A 23,625-nucleotide genomic window follows, 5' to 3' on the forward strand; every position below is an offset into this window, starting at 1 on the left:
TGGTTTTCTATGGATAATTCGCGTCTTATACGCTTTCAATCGATGAGTAGATAACTACATAATTGGAAATATAAGTGGAATGAGGATAATAATTTTCCACCGAATGTTGCCAGGAAAACGGAATAAAATTATCATCATTACCTTTGCTTCTCCTTTCCGTCTTTCCATACTATTCTCGCCAGGGTAGGGAGAATAAATTTCCTTGTAAACACAGAATAGATTTATAAAACTTCTATTTAAGCTGAAATAACTCATTTCTGTGTTAATAATCATTAGCATTCTTCATTCTTCAGCTCTCAAAGGCTCTCTTTTAAACTGCTTTAAACCCAATAAATATCCAATTAAAAGCTGCGTGATTGCGTCTTTTTGCTCATATTATCAAGATTGTAAAAGAAGAATATTAGTATGAATGAGAAAAATATTTTTCATGAGATCTAAGCATGAGGCACTATCCTAAAATATTTTGGCTTCCATATAATAAATGAAATCATTGCTTATTATAGGAGAAGTGCTAATTTCACGTTCCGATTTTTAATTTTTTCCCGATCATACGCATTAATTCTGTATCAATTTTGTGGACGTACTAGTTAAAATTCAGTTGTTCAGAATTTAATGTTGTATTGAATTCGTCTGTGATTCTAAGATTCTCAGTGAATTTGTGGGTTCAGAAATTAAATATCGAGTAATAATATGTTTAAAATAACTCCATTTCATAAAGGGCAGAACAAAAAAAGAAGAGCTCAACAAAAAAATGATAACGCTTCCCTTCTCAAATTCCACGCTTCCGGGTCTAGTCACGATTACTACCGTCACAATTGATATTCTGTTTAAAACCGTATTATCGGTACCAGGATGTGTGTACCAATAGAGATTTCAAAGCTGAACGAAGCGAAAGAAGCCTAGGCGAAAGAATGAGAACGTAGTCATTGTCGAACACGTATAGCCACGCTATCTCTAAAGAATGCGGAAAACTTTGAAGGTCGCCCTTTGTGACAGGGCCGACGAAAAGTGAAAAGAGATCGCAGGGAGGCGAGGCGGGTAGCTGGTGCCTTCTAATTATTCATTATTATATTTTCTCCTTTTTCTTGACCTTATTTTAATATATAAAATGATGTTTCCTGGAGTTTAGGTCAATAAATTAAAAGTTAGCAGCCAACGTTTCGTTTTATTTTAAAAACATCTTCAGGGCTATGTTAGAAAAAAAATTATGAAACAATATAAAATGCAGAGAATTAGGCAATATACAATATATATACATAAAAAAGGAGCAATCGTGCCTTTTTTTATATAAACAATATAATTAATAGAAATATATATAAACATATATATATGAACAGAATGGATTATACAAAAAATTTTGACATACCTCTAAACTTTGAATACATTTATTGATATTTGGTTTCTACGGTATTGAAACAACCTAGGTTACCATTAATTTTGATGTATTAAATAAAAATAAATTTTGCTGAGGTTATCGATGTCTGTTTTTTTATTACAGCAATTTTTTGTTTTTGAAATATAAACCATTTCTTTAAAAAGTCTTTTTTTCAATATAATTTCATGATCCAAAATTTCGGCGTTCTCAAAATCAAAAATATGGCCATTGTTTATGCTATGGCTAGCTAGAGCACATAGAGTTATACCACCTTTTATTGTTGATTTATGTTGAGAAATTCTATTTTTTAAATATTGCGATGTTTGTCCTACATAACAAGTGTCACAGTCGAGGCAAGAAATTTTATATATTATATTACTGTTTAGATTTTTAGGGGTTTCAGATTTTATTTTTGTGTAAATGAGCTTGTTTAGAGTGTTATGATTCTTGTGTGCAATTTTATAATTTATTTTTTTGAATACGTTCGAAATTTGTTCAGATAATTTACCAATATAGATGATTCCACGGTATGGGGATGTTGTACTTGCTGAATCATTTTTGTTTAGTGAATTTTGAGTACGTGAAAGTCTAGTGTTGTTTTTGTAAAGTATAGAATGAACAAGTTTTTTTGGAAAATGGTTTTTCTTTAGAATATCCTCAATTATTTTAATGTTTTTTTCGTGAAATATATTATCGCTCAAATTCAGAGCTCTAAATTTTAGTGCAAGCGCTACATTTACTTTATGTTTAAGAGGGTGATGTGATTCGAAATTCAGAAATCTATCCGATTTGTGTGGTTTCTTCCACCAATCCACATGAATCGAACCATCATGATTTCTAATGGTCAGCATATCAAGAAATGGTAGAGTATTGTTTTTTTCATATTCTATTGTAAATTGCAATTTAGGGTGGAAACTATTAAAATAATTTAAAATGGTGTCTTCCTTGATGTCATTGGGAAGTGCTAAATATAAGTCATCAACAAACTTGTAAATGAAAGGAATTTTGAAAGGTAAACTAGTAATTACATTGTCTAAGAGATGGTTCATCGTCAAATCAGCTAAAATGGTCGCTACTGGGGAACCCATGGGGACTCCATTTTTTATTTGATATTGACGGTCCTTATATTGCATATATCCTTGATTGACAGTAATATCATACAATTCAAAGAATTCTTCCTTGTTTAATATTGTATGATCAGATATTAAAAGCCAATTTTCTATAATAATATTGTTTAATAGATCTAGTGGGATGTTTATAAAAAGAGATTTAACATCTAGAGAGCACAGTTTATGATTTAAGGGAATCGTTTGTTGTTTAATTGTATTATAAAAATGAAAAGAATCTTTTAAGTTATATTTATCTGAGGATAGATTCTTAAGAATGCAAGCAAGGAATTTGGCACATTCATAAGTTGGACTATTTATGAAACTCACCACCGGTCTTAGGGGTATGTTAGGTTTATGGTCTTTAACTAAACCATACAATTTTGGAGGAATACCGTTGTTTTTTGTTAATTTACATTTTGTCTTAAAATCTATTTTCTTTTCTTTAAAAAGTTTTTTAACCAGTGTATTTACTTTAGTTTGAAGTGAAGTAGTAAAGTTTTTATTTTTTGGAATCTCCGTATATATGTCATTATCATCGAGTGAAACCCCTAAAAATCTAAACAGTAATATAATATATAAAATTTCTTGCCTCGACTGTGACACTTGTTATGTAGGACAAACATCGCAATATTTAAAAAATAGAATTTCTCAACATAAATCAACAATAAAAGGTGGTATAACTCTATGTGCTCTAGCTAGCCATAGCATAAACAATGGCCATATTTTTGATTTTGAGAACGCCGAAATTTTGGATCATGAAATTATATTGAAAAAAAGACTTTTTAAAGAAATGGTTTATATTTCAAAAACAAAAAATTGCTGTAATAAAAAAACAGACATCGATAACCTCAGCAAAATTTATTTTTATTTAATACATCAAAATTAATGGTAACCTAGGTTGTTTCAATACCGTAGAAACCAAATATCAATAAATGTATTCAAAGTTTAGAGGTATGTCAAAATTTTTTGTATAATCCATTCTGTTCATATATATATGTTTATATATATTTCTATTAATTATATTGTTTATATAAAAAAAGGCACGATTGCTCCTTTTTTATGTATATATATTGTATATTGCCTAATTCTCTGCATTTTATATTGTTTCATAATTTTTTTTCTAACATAGCCCTGAAGATGTTTTTAAAATAAAACGAAACGTTGGCTGCTAACTTTTAATTTATTGACCTAAACTCCAGGAAACATCATTTTATATATTCTAATTATTCGAGAACGAAGATTCCTGAAAAAAGGTACGGTAAATGCAGACTGCCTGAGAGTTCAACGGAAGTCAACTGGAGGATGAGGTTTCGGTAAGCCGGTTCCGATTTCCAGAAGAGAAGAATAAGACCGAGGATAATAAAAGGACAGAGGGTCGGAATTAGCTCCAGAATTGGATTTATCCACTTACAATGGAAGAAGTTGGACGATTGTGGAATACAAGAGAAGAACGGACAAGGAAAAACTCCATTAAAAAGAAGTTTGAATGGGTAAAAACTGCTGGCGTGAATTTATGAACTCACAAGATTGTTCCCACGCTTTTATGATGTAGCCTGTTGTAAATGAGACAGAATACAGACCATAAAAGTCAAATTCGGCACTTTGAGTGATGGTTATTTTTTTACCACTGGCTTGTAGAACATTAGGAAAACAATATGAAATTCAGAGTAACTTTTATTCCAATAAGTGTCAGGAAATTGATCAAATTTCTGCTACATTTACTGTGCAAAAACTGTATATACTGTGCTATTAACATTTGAGCAGAAAAATATCTTTAAAACAAGTCTACCAATCAGTCAGTAAAATAAATTCTAGTATTTTCGCGATCTCCACCAGTTTTAGACAAAATTTCACCATATTGTCCTGAAAATTTGAATCGACGTTTTCTTACAGTGCCACCTTGGATGACGTGAGTGTAATTGTAATCATATGGCTGCGTGGCCGCTTCCTCTCCACAGGTGTCTCTCTTCAATTCGCACGTACAGGTGTTTCTCAGACCGCGGTATCTCACTGGAGGAATGCCCTGAATTTAAACTTGCAACATCGCGAAGTCGTATTCATAAAGCAAAGTTAGTCCTCTCAAGACTCCTTCAATCCATTTCAGGGGTAAAATATTCAAAAGTAGGTACTCTGATTTCACCCACAAAGCGCACACCAGTGCCTTCCTGAAGGACGCACGAAATAGGACGTGATTGGAACAAGCAAGTTTTTTGAGTGAATTGAGTCATTCAGTATATGTTTGATTCATGTGAAATACTTGAATATTTACTTCTACAAATATCAGCCAGAGTCAGCAATCCTAAGTTTGGTTGATCGCAACTCTCCACTCAGTTCTCCTACCAGTTATAGTTTCATAACTAAAGATATGAAGATAATATAGGCCGCATAATTGTACATTTGTTAAAAGTGCATAGCTGAATAAGAGGGTGAAAAGTCCTGGATTTTTTCCAAACTTAGGGCATGAGATTTGGCATCAAATAGGACTAACCTTCTCACACTTCCAGCCCGCTGGAGGCCCACCAGGGCCGGCTAGCTCGAAAAAACGATTTTAACTCTTTATGAGGTATCTCGGTCAAGAAAGCTTATATTTTAATGCAGTTTGCGGCATTTAAAAGCTTATTTAATGGAACAAATGTCCAATGGGGAACTTGCATGAATTTTTTTTATTTCATAGGCGGACAGAAAATTATTTTCTGAATACAACAAAGAAAACCGCATGTAAATCTGAGTTTTCCTTCGCGAGATATTTAATGATAAATATAACGAATTTTAAAGCGCGGGAAAAACTCCCTCACCCCCCAAGCCACTGCCGACGAAGCCTCGATGACGTCAAAGGTGCCTAAACATCACGCGAAGCTATTGTTGTGATTGTTTGTAATAGTTGCCAGCAGTTGTGAGAGCTTCGTTTGTTAGACGTGTTGATTATTTTATATTTAAAGATAAATATCCGACGATAGAGGCTTGGAAGCCCTCGTATTATGCATTATTTATAATATTAATATCTGAGTAAGGGCATAAAATATAAAACTGGAGCAGTTAAACCAAAAATTTGATAATACCTAAATAACATCGTTGCAGGAGTCTGAGCCACGGCCATTGGAAGGGGGATACGTTAATTGTAAGTTGATGTTATCGACGGCATATCATTCATTTAAGTATGTAATTAGAACGATTTTGATGTTTACTAATGTCCGCTTAGCTTTTATATACAATAACTTCATCAGTTTATTCATAGGTACCGGAGAATTCGTCGTTTAGGACTGTCTGTGCTTGTATTATGGGGTGAATTCCAGTCAATGCAACTTTTGCTCGCTGATTGGAGACATCTAGGAACATTTTTGTGCCAAAATAGTGTTATTTTCAACGTGACATCTCCCGTTAAGCTACTGCTAATAATCACAGTGCCAGTGGTTGTAATGCACAAAGTTTGACAAGGTTGAAAAATATCGGCCAAGAGTTATCAGTGTTCCATCGTGATTGAATTGTAAAAAGTGCTATTACGCTATCGATAAATGTCTAACAGTAGTGTAAAAATTGTCAGTGCCGTACTAATCTCCGTTGTTCACCGTAGATATGACATTTCACGATCACGCTTTTGAAATAAAAACTGTGTGTGAAGTTTGTTATTCCATTATTTCAACGAATAGTAGTGAGAAATGTCACCTGTGTCACTTGTGTGGGCTAAATTAAGGGTTTAAATAAGTGAATAAATAGTTGTATTCATCATAACGAGTTCTGTTATTGTAAGTGGTACGTGATGAATATAAGAATGTGATAGTGACATCCAGTTTTTGATAAGAGTATTTGCCTATTTCCCACTATATTTTTATGGTATATGCTAGTATATTGTTTATGGATTTACCTTTAATATTGAAATAGGTTGTAGCTTGCGTGTGTGTTGGCAGCGGAACCGATTCGCGATCTCACATGTGGATTGTGTGCAGACTGTTTTGCAGTGAATTCGTACGGTAGGACGGATAGGACTACCTTCTCCGTTAATCCGGCGTTGCCAAATTCAACAGCACAGCTTACTCTAATGTCAACAGCACAGCTTACGATCGTTATCCTCCAGTATTACAAGTTTCTTTTACAACTCGATTTGCCGCCGACGTATAGCAATAATTTGTCTTAACAAATTTCATGAGGGTCGTGGCATCAATTTTTGGTGTCCTAAAAAAAGGCTGGTGTCGTAACACCCCATGCCACACGCCTTTTAGGCGGCTTGCGGGGTATTATGTAGATGTAGATGAATTTCAGGTGTACTAATTGAACGAGTGGCAACGTTATCATCCATTTTTCTGATAACCAAAACACATGAAGTGAAACGCTTGTACTTCATCATCCCGATGCCGCATTATTAATATCCCAAGTAATAATCTAGGCACAATAGCAATAGGAAAACTTGCCCAAGAATAACAGAACAAAATAAAGTGACGATGAGCGGCTAAATACTCCCTCAAAACAAATTTTACACCATCCGCTCAGCGTATTTCCCTACTCCCTACGGTTGTTTAGGCACCTATGACGTCACGCCTGGCCTCGGCAACGCTCGGGTGTCTTCGCGCAGTGGTCGGCTCAGAGAAATTTTTCTCGATTTTAAATGCAATTTTTTTATTTCTTTTGATGTTGAATGGAGAAACTGAAGGTATTTTTGCGAGCTAATGTATCCATTTGACTTATTCAAATTAGTTTTTAGAGCAATCTACGACCCATGCAAGTTCCTCATTAAGTTCAAAAACATTGAGCGGGAAAAGAAGAAATGGCGTCGATTTCAAACTTTCTAACGCATGTTTTCATAAAATATTTTTGAGAGGGCCACAAAGAAAAAAAATATGGAATACAACCGTGAGTCCTGGCTAGCAACTCGGTGAGTTTTACGCCCTGAATTTAAGATTAGGGAGGAAGGGACGGAAAAACGAAGGAGGCGCCGCAACGAGCAGATAATGAACTAATTTTAAAAAATCTGTATCACATAGGTAACAATTGTAGGCATATAAAGCTTTATCGTATAACTCCAGATGAAATAGAAACTTTTTCGGGAGTAACATCACTAAGTAGCTGGTATTTAATTCTAGGGTATTGAAAAATCATGAAAAACCGCCAGGTTCATTCGGGTTTGCACGAGGGCCATTTTCTTCAGCCTCCGATATCTCAACAAAAACACCATACAAGAAACATATGGTTACTGCGCAGATAGGGCAACTGCGCATCCTTTGCACCACAATTTCAAGTAATTTCTAACCGTGAGTCGTTAGTTTGAGGTTAGAGGCAATCTCATTAGTTACGCTGCCTCAATTGATTCCACCGCCAAACGTGCACTGCGGAGTGACAGCCAGAAAACTCGCCGAATGGCTTCAGCATTGACATGTCTTGACCTTTAAGCCGAGAAAAGATAATTTTTTTTAATGCAATGGGGTTAGAAAGTGTGAAGCATTACGTCCATTCCCAGTCAATGTAAAAGAAGAGACATGTTTTCTTCTGGAAGGGCTCTGATCCATGACGACGGCCGTCATCTCAGCGCTGATGCAACCCAACTGCTCCTCGAGTAATTTCAATGTTTTTTGGTCATTTTCGATCACCCATCGTGCAATGCCGACCTCGTGCCGTGTTACTTCCATCTTGACTCTGAACTGAAAATGTGGCTTGGAAGGAAGTGTTTTCAACGGGCGATGAGCTTCCGGACAAAATCAACATTCGTTGGAATCGTTGGTGGCAACATCCTATGAAGAAGGTGTAGTAAAGCTTGCCCACAGGTACTGCCAATTCCTCAGTCGCCGAGGCGATTATGTTGAAAGGGCACCATAAGTATGTTCAATATTTCACTATGAAATAATTTTCGATCAATCATTTCATCGTCTGTTCATGGCTCATCGGAGCTTGAAAAAAACGTATGTATACAGGGTGTCCCATTTATCTTGACCACCCGAAATAACTTTTTGTCGACATGCAAATTCAAAAACGTGACAAGCAAAGTGACTACGTAGATTTCCGCGGTGTTCAGGTTCCAATTTCTCCATATTTCCGGTGCAACCGCGTCGGTTTGTTGGTGATGACAACAGTTTCGCTGGCACTGCTGCCAGCGTCTTCAGGTCGAAGATGATGCCGGTCCACGATTTTCGTCCTCCTTATATAGGGGGTCAGTCCCGCCAGTTGTGGCTGCCGCTCTCCTATTGGTCCGCCTAATGAGCCTCCTCCAATGGGCATCCAGATGATAGCCGTGATTGCCAATCCAACAACCAACAGACAGCCATGTCGTGGATAGGCTCCTCAGATGGTGATATAAGGTCTTACGTCAAAGGTCTGGCTTGATATTGGAACCAACTTCCTCGATAGCTCATAGTATAAAAGAGTATATCTGTTTACACATTAGATCTAAGGATGTAAATAAACCTATAGATTAAAGACGTAGTTTTTCCCCGTGTAATAAGGGACCATAATACCTGCGATAGTTTAGCACTAGGTTTGCTTGTCAGATTCGGTATAATATGATCTGCATGTATAGATAATAACTTAGGACTTAGGAATTAAAAAATAGGACTTCTATCGCGGAAAATGATTGCATGCAACGATTATTATTTATTCCGCCATAACCGGAATGATAGCTGGAGCTATCGCTCGGAAGGGTAACAAATGATCGTGTTATTCAGGCTTCAGGCTGTAAAATAGTGACAATGCTAATCTATCCAGACACTCTTAAGGCAGCGCTTGTATGAGAGAGACCTTTTCCCCCTACCATTAAAAAGAGCAGTACTAAGGAGGAAAAAAAGGAAGTAAGAGGCTCACGGTGGGCTGAAATCGAAAAAAGATGGACAAAACCCCAAAAATGCTTTTTTTTAGTATATAAGAGTATATTGAGAATATAAAAGATATTTGTAATTGACAGACAAATTTATTTCTCAGTGAAAAGGATATTAAAATAACGTATTCCTCAGTGAAGAGTTCTCGGGATCGCCACCGGGTCAGGAACTCCATAGCTGCCGACGTTTCGATGTCCGACTCGGTCATCGAAACGTCGGCAGCAATGGAGTTCCTGACCCGGTGGCGATCCCGAGAACTCTTCACTAAGTCCATTCGCCGGGAAAGCACGAAATCTTTCTTTAAGTATTCCTCTTTCACCAAATAGCATGAGCAAGGTCGTTCGACAAAACCAAATATCGATTATAAGCGATGCCGTAGGAGCAATGCTTTTCATCAAAGACAGGAGCAGTGCTAAGGAGGAAAAAGAGGAAGTAAGAGGCGCACAGAGGGCTGAAATCTAAAAAAGATGGACAAAACCCCAAAAAAGGTTTTTTTTTTAGTATGGAATTCGAATCTTTGCCCTGTTTTGTTTTAAATACATTACGGCATGTTTCGACGCAAATCGTTTTTCATAGGTTACTTTTTTAAGCAAATTACATGGCCTCAAAGTTTTACAAATTTCGCAAAAAATGTCCGTATTGAATTATTAAAAAAAATCATCAAGTTAAAACTAATGCCACACTTCGAACACGCTTCGACCAGAATACAGTGGAACTATTTCATAATGCACTGACAACGACGCTCTTCATGTACGATGTAAAATTCTTCAAGCAGACGGAAGGCGTCCCAATGTCCTCCCTCTCTCCCGACATAACTAACATTTTTAATTGCGTAACACAACATACAAATAGACTCTGCTACGTTGTGCTTGGGTTTTAGTATCAAGAGGTTTTTCTCTACGTAATTGTAGCGAGACTCTCTATTAAAAATTACTCTTTTTAGATTTTTTATACTCCCGAGATTAAATTTAAAATATGATAAATTTTGCACTCATTGTGATTATAGATAGATTCTTCCTTTGCATCAGAAGCCATAACAAATTAAAGTAGAGGAATGAATCAACAAGTGGCCTAGTGACGCACCAGAGGATATAGTAAATACAAACAGAATGTGTGAACAGGATATGATAGAGAAGAAATACGCTGGTGCGAAAAGATAAGGTGAGAAGAGAATTTATTGGCGGCTGCGTCAAATCAATCTTAGTATTGTGAAATATGGTTTTATGCTTTCCCGGGGAATAGTGTGGGTAAACTCTTCTCGGGTTTCCCACCGGGTTAGTTTATTCATAATAGACTATTATGGATATATCAACCCGGTGGGAATCCCGAAAAGAGTTCACCCACAATTTTAGGATTGTTGACCAGCGATGATGATGACGAAGGCCTTCTTCGGTCAGGTAAAAAGTGCTTATTGTATTCGTACCTAATCATGTTAGAAAATTTTTAAATCACTCAAAGGGATGAAGTACATCTTCGTACGCACCTGGAGTGGCGGACTGGTTGGGCTGGATGGGCGGGAGGTGTCTGGCTAGTTTGAAGTCCCGCGTGTAGAGGTCCTCGACGGTCCTCTTGTGTCTCTCGGGGAAGGTGCGGAAGAGGAAGCGCTGCAGGATGCTGCTCTTGCCCACACCCGCACCGCCCAGCACCACCAGACGGATGCGCTCCTGGTCCACCATCTGACGGAAAGAAATTTGCGTGAGAACCAGATGACTGCCAAAGATCAACTTTCATCATTGTCCCATCATAGAATGCGCGTTACATTTCTCTACAAACAATGGCTAACAGAGTTGGCTAAAGATTAAATACTATATACTGGAGCGCTCAAGGTGACTTTGTGGTAATAAGCCAATTATAGAGGGTGTCCCATTTATCTTGACCACCTGAAATAACTTATTGTTCAGATGCAAATTCAAAAATGTGTCAAGCAAAGTTCATTAGCCGTCAAGGGGACATTAATCAGCATGATTGCCTTCCTTGTAGCTTTGTTATTTACAAAGATATGAACTGGAGGAGTTATAGGAGAGGAAATGAATTGCCGAATAAAAAATATAGGGTGCCATTAAAAAAAGACATACCGCTGTTCATATCTTTGTAAATAACAAAGCTACAAGGAAGGCAATCGTGCTGATTAATGTCCCCCTGATGGCTAATGAACATTTACTTGACTCATTTTTGAATTTGCACCTGGACAAAAAGTTATTTCGGGTGGTCAAGATAAATGAGGCACCCTATATATTTATTTATATTTATTAGTCTTCATCACCCCCAAAACAGCACTATTTGGCTTTTACACCGGGAGATCAATAACAAATAATATAAGTGAATTAAAAAAATTCATGCCCACGTCTTCGACCTTCAGCTTAGGACACCTTCACGGAGTCAACCGTAATTGCACACAATTCTAGCAATTCCAGAAGGGATGATCTCCTGCATTGATCATTATACAGAGTAAAAAATTAGTTGACTTGTAGACCTGGCTCGTAAAGCTTGACACCGTGAGGTCAGCAGACTGATCAGAATATGTGGCTAAGAGAAGTACTTGTTCAGTACCTTGAATTTATGTAAATCACACACCTGTGTCTTAGTCTGGGATGAACTCTAACCTCACATACCAAAGTCAACATTCGGGTCGCTACGATTGAGTGAGTGTAGTTCCACATATTAACTGTTAGAGGGAGGAAATGGTGCTTTACGTAACTACATTGTAAATGCACAGTGAAAAATGAAAACAAATAGTGTTTTTTACACAATGGTACCGAAATAAGCAAACTCGAGTCGTAACGTTTTTCTTGTGTAAACTGTTTTTTTTGTGCTTTTTCACATTGAGCCTTGCAAGATGTTCCTCAAAATAATTCCTGAACCCTAATTAATAATCAAATTAGATTTTCCTTATTTACATAAGTTATAAAGCTAAAGAGCACCTGCTTTCATCTATTTATTATCTAGAAAACTATTGAAAACCACAACTATCAAAAATTTGACGTTCTGGGCAGTAAAATTATTTTCGGTAATACATCCGAATTCGTTCTGGAGACAACAAAGTTGCAAAGATACCTTTGTTAATTTCAACAGTAATTTAGTAGGGTATTTTGAATTCATTGAAAGCAGGTTGAACCAAACAATAAAGACCAAGTACAATGAGGACACCAAAATAAAGTTTTAGAGTGTAAGGCGGTTTAACGATTGACAGTGAAAAATCGAGTCAATTCTTCGTCCACTGAATGTTTGGGAAGAGAGAGTTCAGTTCCCTCCATGTAATTTAATAAAGCTGACAATTCCATAAAAATCTACGCCTTGTTGCTACTAGTTAGAAAATAAAACTTTCTTAATATTTTTTTTGGAAATCCCCATAAGGCTCTTCCATACTGAGGAAAGATACCGGATTGTATTGAGGCGAAATGCCAAAGGCTCTTATTTATGGAGAAATTGAGTCTCCATTGTGCTACCATCTCATTTTCCAGTCATGTCAGCAATGTGGATATTCATATTATAAAAGGATTCGCCTCGTTTTACAAAAAAGTATCACTCTTTGAGAAGGAGAATGAAACGATAAAGGAGTCAGAGGATGGAAGTAATGCAAGCAAAACAAGCTTAGGGAGTAAATCCGATCCATGATATGACACGATCGGCTCAGAAAGTGATCCATGGTGGCAGGAACTCCACTGCATGGCTCATAAAAAGTGCCAAGCTACCATATTAAATATACATGAGCAGTGGCTGAATATCGTAAATAAATTGATATTACGTTCATACAGTGAATTTTTTCGATTTAACTCATACTTCCGCTGATGTAATATAGAGAAAAAAACGGAAATTCATTTTCCTGAACATGAATGCGTATACTTGCCATGTTATTTTTTTAAAATGAACATGACGTTTTGCCATGATGAATTAAAAAAGTGCTAAAATTTTCTGATCCAAAGTAAATTAATCTCGCAGAATCAACTCACAAGATCAATCATCAGTGGGCCTAAGGTTAGTTTTAAAACCATTTGGTTAGTTTGGACAGGTAGAGTGCATCCCAAACTAAGCCACAGTAATGTAATACCACAAATTCAGGGTAAGTGGGCCAGTTCCTTTCCCTTGCGCACCACGCATTAGGGGAATTTTTGTATGGTGATCAACGACGGCTTCAATCGGGACTAGTGTCTCGAACCCTCCGATAAGCAAGTCAAGGGCTATACCCACTAGGATATCACGTTCCTCTACTAGAAAAAAGATATAACAAATCATTACCTCTGCTTAACCCAATTTGCTTGTTTTAAATTCCTTTAGAATTGAAATTGCCTTTTACAGCAACAAGGACAAGAGAAATACCCCTAAATAATGCGCATACCCGCCATCATAAGTGGCAGATTCATTGAAATGACGTTAAACCAAGCAATAAAGACCAAGTTGAATAAGGTTGCCAAAATAAAAGTTAAGAGTGTCTGACGATTTCTGTTTTTCATGATTACTCTCTATTTATTTATTTTTACAACAATATTTGAGAGTCTTATGGCCGAATAGTTAGAGCGTTGGGCTGCTCATTGGGTGGTCATGGGATCATATCCCGGGTGAAATCATTGCAAATTAACAAACAAACTTTAAGTACGGGTTGGCACAGGAAAATGAATCTGAATCCTAAGCTGTATATGATTTTCGGGTCGAATCGATGAATGAAATGACTTTGTATTTATTTACGATGCATAATGGCCTGGTCAATTCGAATATATTTTATGATAAGAATGTTTCATTCGTAAATAGTGAAGATGTCGATTATATTGCTCGCTGGGAAAGCATCTGACATTTTACAGGAATATCATAAAAGAATGGTGCGGTTATAATACCTTTTAGGTAACGCATGCAATAGACGTGATATGACTTTCGCGGTCTTTTTTGAATTGTCAGTCCCTGAGTTAAGCGGAATACCATCTTATCCGGAAAAAAGTGAAGGGCCCGAGAGATTTCGCTCAACCGTTTATAACCCAATGTTGCTTCTAAGCAACATCAAAAATGGTTAAACTTTCAGCTCTATTTAGTAAGTATCTAAACTACATATTATTTTGTAGTGTAAATTTTAATGACGAAATATTTAGCTGCCACGATAATTATAATTGAGTGTTAAATTTTCAAGTTTTCAAAATGAAAAATCTTCAAATTTGATTTCTCCCATAATCAGCTCTGGGTTAGAAAGGGTTAATACAGGTTTCACTGTAACATAGTAGAGATAGGGTGGCAGTGATTTTTCAATGGCTGCCAAATCCCTGCTTGAGTAATTAAAGAGATAGAGGTCGTTCTGCGAATAATATTAAGGATTTGTTGAACAAAGCTGAAAATGGAGGTATTTGTAGAGGCGACCACCAGCTGAGGTCATTCGCGCCATGAGGGAAGGGTAGGTAAGGAAGGGTGGAGAGAAACCCGGCGTCGGCATTAGCCTGCTCTTAACGAAAGGCGCCAAGGGGACCACGGCTTCACATCCCATCCGACGGACGGAGTGTTACGCTTGAAATGTTCTCCTCACAGCACTCAAGAATGGATCGGGCAGTCTCAGAAAATTCTCTGCCACCGTCGGGATTTGAACCCGATCCCACGGGATGGGAATCCAACACTCTATGCATCACGCCAACCCGATCCCCAAATTGAATGGTTGTCTACAATTTTGTGAAAAGGTTTCAATTTAGCACCCTTGTTATCCTGCACGGAAAAAAGATTTGATTGAAACTATCAAATTGGTGTGATAGGGAGTATATTTGTTAAATATACTTTAACTTATGTAAATTAATGAGCACTTGATTTATTTTATCAAACGCTTTTGATATATTTCATCGAACATTTTGATATTTCATATTTTTGTAAATTGAGAGAAGAGTTTGGTAAAAATAACTTAATTAATTCAATACGACTCAGAGTTTTGTAACTTTCATCGAAGTTATGATTAATTTTACGAAGGTGCTTGCTTGTTTGTCAACAATTATCAAACTCTATATTGTTAACCAAATATGGTTTTATATAATTTACTAATCGTGTTTCGATCTATCGAACGGTAGGTCGTTCCTCTTTAGTTTATACTGATACATGAATACACAACTGCAGTTGAAAGTTTCTTAAACAGGCCTTACTTAAAGGATAGGTTGTTAGAAATGATTTTATTTTCACTACTTTTTATTGCAATAACCTTTTAATATTGTTAACGTTCATTTTTGTATTTATTTCTGCTTTCAAGTGCATTGTTATCCGTAATTTTTCAATGTTCCATATGAACCGAAAAGCTTGATAAACATCAGAATTCGATAGTTCTCTCTTTAAGAGCGACACAGAGAATATAATATTCGAGCCACACTATATTTTCAGGTCCGATAGAAGCGATAAATAAAGAGATATGTTTTGCCGAACGGTTACATATGGTAATTCGTTTTTCCCCGAACCATAAAGGACTTTAATAAACCTAGTCCCAACTTCGTTAGAGCACTTCATTTTTTTAGCTTAAACGGCTGGTGTCCTAACACCCCCTGCCACACGCCTTTTAGGCGGCTTACGGGGTATTATGTAGATGTAGAAACGTTTTTTTCCGTGTGGGCCCGTCCAACTTCCGATGAAGATCGGCGTAGTTTTTGTATTTCAAAGGGAAATAGTGAGGATAGGGTGGCAGATATTTTTCAGTCTCCCTGCTTGAGCGCCTTGAGGAGGGTACTTCGAGTGCAACTCTCTGTCCGTCAGATGGGACATTTAGCCGTGGTTACCTCGGTGCCTTTCGTTAGAAGGAGGCTAATTCCGAAACCAGGCTTCTCCCTTGATGAACAACCAAGGGCGCATGTATAGAAATGTATTGACCATGTAATATATTTCAATAAAATGGATTTTGACGAAATAATTTAATGGTTTGAGACGAAAAATTCTAAAAAATAATGATATAAACTGTAATAAATGCTGTTTTCATTTCAACTATGCTCAAAACCGTACCATTATTTTATGATAACCCTAAATAAGTGCTTATTTGTCATAAAATGGATTTGAAATGACCCTTTAATAACATAGATTAGATTTTGGCCCAAAGATGAAGAAATTTCCCTTCCCTTAATATGCCCCTCGTTAACAATTCTAGAGGAATATTTGTAAACGACAGAAAAATTTATTTCTCAGTCAAAAGGATATCAAAATAACGTATTCCTCTTTCACCAAATAGTATGAGCAAGGCCGTTCGACAAAACAAATATCGATTATAAGCGATACCGTTGGGGCAATGCTTTTCATCAAAGACAGGACACCTTTTGATGTCCTTGGGTAAACACGCACGGCCATACAAATCGCGCTCAAAGCAGAGTAGATTTATGGGTCGGTTGTGTTTGACTGCGGGCATAAACCCTGAGAAGCTGGTCAAAGCGTTTAGGGCTCCACTGAATCACACGAAAATAAAAAAACCTACTTCCAGACGTGTCTCTTAAGCGCCGCAAAGTCCTATCAGCTTCATCCACTCCAGCCATTAATCCTATTTCCTCGTTTATAGGACGTCTTCTCACCGAGAGACGAGAATCAGCTCCTGCCCCGAAGTTTAAAGCTGTATTCAATAACTTGTCCCTCCCAACGCATCCTCCATTAAGCGCGGGATACCGCCGCCGGGGGAAGTTTGGTCGAGGTTTACGGTAGGGTGTTGGGGCCAGTTTGATAATCAGTTTACCGATCCTTGGATTAGTTCCCTAAAATCATGCCTTGCATCCTCTTTTTATTATTTCCAGGAATCATTAGTACAGCTTTGATCACACCACGAATATTACAAAAAAGTCGGCCTCTAAATGTGTTGTCAGCCATCGCGCATTTAAATGCGGTTAGAAAAGTCGCCACTGGGTCGCTGACGGACATATTGATCCTAGTTTCAGGTGCAATTAGGGGTGTAAACTGACATTTATATACATGATGATGTGATTAAGTAACGAGGAAGTGCTAAGAATAGTGGGAGAAAAGAGAAGCCTCCTAAAAACGTTAAGCAGAAGACGGGACAACAGGGGATCGGGTGGGTGTGGTGGCTAGAGTGCTGGCTTCCCACTCGGCGGGATCAGATTCAAATCCCGGAGATGGCAGAGAATTTTTAGTGACTGCCCGATCCATGCTGAATGTTGTGTGGAAGACATATAAAGCGCAGCACTCAGTCCGTCGGATGGGACGTTAAGCCGTGGTCCCCTTGGCGCCTTTCGTTAAGAGCAGGCTTATGCCGACGCCGGATTTCTCTCCACCCCTCCTTACCTACACCTTTCCTCATGGCGCAAATGACCTCAGCTGTCGGTCGCCTCCTTAAATACCATGCCATACCATACGGGACAACTTATTTCGCCACATTTTGAGGCATGATGGCCCGATGAAGAATATCGTTGAAGGACAAGTGGAAGGGGAAAAGGGCAAGGCACGGCCCCGAATGAGTTACATAGGACAGGTTATGAAGGATGTAAAAGAGAAGAAATACGTCGTTATAATTAAGGTTGGTGGGTAGGAGGGAGAAATTGAGAGCTGCGTCAAACCAATCCTATGATTGTTGACTAATGATGTTATCCATCAAATTCATAACTTTTGAATGCTATTTCTCGCAATCTCAGATATACTGCAAAATATAAAAATGTGGATCTCATTGGACTCATCACCGCCCCGCGGACATATTTGAAAATCGATTAAAATACGGCCAAAGTGGCAACGGAAATCTTCCCTCCACGGAATGAAGTTGGACCTCCTCAATTCAGTCCCCTTGGATCAAACAATGGCCAATTAAAATATAGCTAAACGTTTCTTTCCTTTTGTTAGAGGTTTACGGCGTGCTGCTGGGGCCAGCTTGATAGTCAGTTTACCAATCCTAAGATTAGTCCCCTAAAATCATGCCCTGTATCCCCTTTTTAATGTTTCCAGGAAGTATTTGTACAGTTTTGATCAAATACTGACCAATTAAAGAAAACCTCAACGTTTCATGACTTTTTACTGAGGTTAACGGTATGCCATTGAGACCAGCTTGTCAATCAGTTTACCAATCCTTCGATTAGTTCCCTGTAATCATGATTTGAATCCGATTTTTAATGTTTTTTAATGTTTCAAAGTATTTGTACAGCTTTGACCAAACACTCACCAACAAAAAGAAACATTATCGTTTCGTTCCTTTTGGGATTGGTACAATAAGTTGCTTTCGTAGAGTTTATAATTGATCTTTGCAATAATTCTTGTCGTTAATTAATGATACTATCGAGTAAGACATTCTCAAACGCATAGGAAAGAAATAAATTCTCTGCGAACAAAGAGGAAAATATGTAATTTTCTGTTGACGTGGTGGAATTAAATATTTCACCTACAATTCCATTTGAGTTACTTAAAGAAATTATTAATAATGAGAATCAGAATTAAAGCCGTACTGCCAGTGTACAAAGATTTTATAACACTTTGCTATTCATTGTTTTTAAAACAGAGGGTTATCAATAATCTTAAATAAGTCAAAACTTTCATTTCGTTTTTTCATAGAGAGTTTTTTTTATTCACGATAGATTTTCATTATTTAGCACCGTTTCAATAAGTCACCACTTTTCAGAGAATCACTAAATAATAGAGTAATAAGCCAAATATGTAAAATATATCTCATTGAGATTATCTGAATTTGAAAGGACTCGTAATATCAAAAAATCAGTTTTAGCGAATGGTAGCTTTGCTAAAGTATATTGTCCAAATTAACACTTAACGTTATTGACCACTTCGGTTTCTCATAGCGTAAAAAATTCCTTCTGGGTTTCAATTTAAAGCGATCAAATTTTTAAACATTAAAAATGATTAAAGAAATGCTACGCCAACAGTTAAATTTTAAAAGAAATGGAAATATGAGTAAATGAAGACAGATATCACCAGCATAAATGGAGAGCTAAGATAGCTTAAAATGTAAGAAAAACTGCTCTTAACGTGAGCAATATTTTTTAAACTTGTTCTGATTGAATCACCAGCGGAAATGAAGAAAAAAAACTCAAGCCAACTTACCCGCATTATGTGTATCAAGGAAGAGTTAAATTTTCTAATATTGCCAACGAAAATTAATAATATTGCTGATTATATATACTTCAAAGTTCAATGATTTAATCCATGTGCCTTAATGAATCAAGTTCTATAATATTTGCCGTGATGAAAGGAGGGCACAAGTTTTGAAATCTTGTATTTGCTCTCAATCTCTGATAGATCGGTAATCAGAATCACCCTAATATTTAAGGACGTTCATGAGAAATAAGTGCATTAACGGGAAGTCTTAAGGTGATTTCGGATTTTTGGACCCCATCAAATATTTAAACGGCAGCCGGAAGTTAACTTTCGGAATAGGATGTTGTATTCAGCTGATTTATTTTTCACCTCAGTCAGCCCCATCCTTGACTTTCAGAAAATGAGCTCACTGACCCACGGAAAGGAGAAGGAGGCGGAAAGGAGAAAAGAGAAGAAGGAGAAGAAAGAAAAAACATCAAGTTCGACCCTTCTGCTCAAAAGGTTGAGAAGCCCTTCACCCTCTTAAAAACAAGGCTCTCGACTGGCCCAGGTCGACTTTCTGACCCCATTCCTGAATCACCCATCCCTCATCCCTTAAAAAGAGCTCACCCCTCCTTTTTTCCTTTAACTCATCGCCATGTAATCCATTAATTGCGCGTTCCACATCCAATCAAATCGTGTACTCAAACACATAATTTTCGTATTGGTAATTAATGAATGAGATCGATTGCTAACGGGTTCACTTTGTGGAAATTCATAGTCATCTGATACAAGCACCTGTGATAATTTTACACTCCAATTTATTCACTTTTTCAACGTTTAAGCGTCATTATTCGTCGTTACACGTCAGAGACAGCTATTGATGATGACGTGTAAGCGTTGAAACCGGTTGTTTGGCTACAGTACTGTGGAAAATTACTACAGCAGTTTTTATCTTATTAATTTTCCGTCAGGCACAATATTGGAATTTCTGAGTTCAGGCGCAATGTGCCTGCCAGGCACAGATGTGTAAAAACATTATTAACTATTGGCACGGCTCAGTGATACACTTTTTAAGTTTAAAGCACCGTTATTAGTATAGTCTAAAACTTCAACGATGAATACTATACTTATATACTCCTTAATACGTCGTCATACGGCCCTATACCGATCCAGCAAGGTGTGATTCCACATGCTCTTATGCTATGAAACTATAACTATATGTAATACGAGCGTTCTGCGTCCGCTCCCAGCGGGCTTCCCCCGCTCTTTTCAATGCAGGTCCACAGAGGGATAGCCGCGTTTCTAATTTTAAAATGCAGGAAAAAAGACAGGGTCTTATGTACAAATTTAATTGGAATGTTCATGTACAGATTGAGGTCAGAGGACCTCTTTAAACACAACATTGGAAGTAATTACACTATCCTCTGTTAAACGCACATGATGACTCATACTTTCGTATCAACATAAGACTTGAATGTGGAATCAGCCGCATTTAGATAAAAGTTATTTAAAGAATGCGAGATATTGTTGCAAATGAACACACGTATCAGTTTGTGCGCCGTTAACGTCAGGAATATTTACCGTGCTTTTTGTGATTATTTAAAAATCCAATTTTAGGAAACAATAGCAATATTTAGGAAGTAAGATATGCCGTCGCATGTTTTCTGATAAATTCTGTGTATTTTGGTACCTCATTTGTAGAGTTAGGTTGCGTATAAGTTGAGAAAAAGGTATCTATACAGTAGAAATAATATAGAAGATATTTTAGCATGTGAATCCTATAAGATCAGTGTTTTTTATTTTGTAAACGTATTTCGCTAATAACGGTTTTTTTAAATCTATTATGCCATTATTTTGTTCAACTATGCTAAATAAAACGCCACTGATCCGTCGGCATAAATGCGAAAAGCAAAAGGCTACATTGCGCATGTCAAAACAAACAGCTACTATAAGTGCCGAGGGTCTTTGCCGCTTAGTGGCAAGCAGAAATGCAAAAACATTCGCAATGTATCTCTCAGATCCATTGCGTCCAAAGGAAGACTAATGAATGAAATCAAAAGTTTTACAATCGCATAAGTACACCAAAAATCTTTCGTATCTGTTTTGGAGTAAAATTTATTACATCTTTTTTCTAGTGGAGGAACGTGATAGCCTGAAGGGTAAATGCCCTGACAAGCTGATTAGATGGTCCTAAATACTAATCCTGATTGAAGTCTGAGGTAATCATGACAAAATAATGCTCCAGGTGCGTGGTGGCCCATTACCCAGAATGATTGGCATTGCATTACTGTGACTTATTAAGTTCGGGGTGTGGTCTACCATCAAGTTTCCAAACCTACCTTTTAGTTTAATCACTGATAAGTGTACTCTGGTAGGCTAAACGAAGTAGTGTGAATGCTAAAGACTCTAAGCAAAGTAACTCTTTTTTTCTAAATTTGTGCGCCATTTTATTTTACTTTTTCAAATGCATATGAATCGTTCGTATATATTATAATGAGTAAGAACTTTGTAAAATAAAGATCCATTTGGGGCCGAGCAGTAATTTATAGAGCTAATGGCTGGTATTGGATAGTGGTAATGGCGGCTAATAGAAAGATACCGAGTTCCAACCCCGGTGAAGCCAGTAAACACCACAGAGATTAGGAGAAGGGGAAAAGGACTGGCCATTTCCAAGCATGGGAAATGTAACTGTGCGTCTATGATGTTTTGCGTAATTAATTATGCACTGATGTTTAAATTGCATTTTGGTTATTTGTATTTATTTCGGTGTTTTGGAGTTGAAGGCGCTATGGTGATGGGGAGTAAGGAGTGGATTGTTAGACAGAGAGCCATTTTGGATGGAGGGGATGAAATAAAGTGCTTAAGAGTTAAAGTGATTATTATTCTCTGAGAAGAAAAATGTTGCGACATCACAGGAATTAACACGCCTTTGGATTATTCTGGGATAAGCTCTTTCTTCCTCTATCTAAACTGACCTGAGCACCGAGAGTGTTGAACTAAGAACACATTGGTACTGTAAAATCATGGAACTGAAAGAATGGCGGCAATGAAAACTACCAATTAACTTTTGATTTGCCTTCACATTAATTTAAAAGCCTTTTAAATTGAAAGTGGATTTTTTGTGTCAAATCATTACTTCAGTTCGCATTCACATTATGATTTTTCCCAGCAAAAAAATGAAAGTAATAAAAGATTCATTGAGTATATTCAAACGTAATGACTAGTAAACTTTTATGGCGGCAAAATGAATCCTTATGCTGATTGAGGCTTATAACTAATTCAATAATGCACGAGCAGTAACTTATATTCCAGGAAAATTATTCTTTCCCTTTTTCTCCCTCCCCGCTGAGCCAATAATCTTGGCAAAGGCATCCAAAAACTCTAAAGCGTCGTCACTCTATCATCGAGTCCAGTTTAATTAACTCGCACGGAATTTCACGCAATTTTCAGCATTCGGTGCTGCCATTAGCTCGACATCTGGCCTCGACATTAATATCGACATTTAATAACATCGGGCGCAAGAGCGTTATACTCTATCCCGCGCACGCAAAAGCAAACTCTTTAAGCTTCTTTTTCACTATTTCATAATCGCGTCTCTGAAGTGAAAGGCCATTTTGCCTCATATCCTAGGGCGTACTCGGCGAAATTTTCCTTTTCGGCACAGCTCTATGACGGCCTAGTTATCAACTTCAATCAGTGTCGATGAAATATCTCTATTGAAAAGAGCTACGTCCAGAAATTGTAGCTATTCAAACCACTTTAATTCGAAATCTGCTAAAATATCACAGCTTGTCCATGACACGCGTTGTTCCACATAATATTCAGTGTTTTAATCAGATTTATGCGTCAGTAGTCAGAATAGATTTCCAACTGAAAAGTTAGAGATCATAGCTGATGGCGAGTCCGATAAATAAGTATTAAGTTCACAATCATCCCACGTCCTGATCAAATTATAAACACTTTTTCACATAAAAAATTAACACATATTATTATGAAAGTTTCGTTATTGTGTGCTTCACATATCAGGGATTTTTCCCAATAAAGACACTTTGTGAAATAATTAAAAATGGTAATAGGTATACACACTTAAGCGCTTTTGATTTCAAAAATGACTTGCGTTGATGATGAAATGTTAATTTTTTTTGTTGACTCAATTAGAAGCGGCAGTAGAATTTTCTTTGAAAACATTCTACTTTCACACAGTTCTATCATTAACAGTCACAATGACTAACATAAAATATAACCAGATTTTCATGATATTAGTAAAAATTTTAATATATCATTTATAATTTAACAGCAATATTCACATTTTTGTTTGACAAATATTTACATAATTATACCATAAGTCATTCAATTACAGCCATACCATACCATATACCATACCATACCATAA

The 23,625-nt window shown here is 37.0% G+C and overlaps 1 protein-coding gene across 2 annotated transcripts in view; it reads right to left on the reverse strand.

Moving 5' to 3' along the window:
* LOC124165529 (GTP-binding protein Di-Ras2) overlaps positions 1-23,625 on the reverse strand; it is a 535,614-nt gene that overhangs the window by 63,945 nt on the left and 448,044 nt on the right. For both annotated transcript variants that reach the window (XM_046542971.1, XM_046542970.1), the window contains exon 2: positions 10,765-10,957. In XM_046542971.1, coding sequence (XP_046398927.1) covers positions 10,765-10,957 — 193 coding nt within the window. The remainder of the gene's footprint in view (positions 1-10,764; positions 10,958-23,625) is intronic.

This window comes from Ischnura elegans, chromosome 9 (genome assembly GCF_921293095.1).
Source record: "Ischnura elegans chromosome 9, ioIscEleg1.1, whole genome shotgun sequence".
NCBI lineage: Eukaryota > Metazoa > Arthropoda > Insecta > Odonata > Coenagrionidae > Ischnura > Ischnura elegans.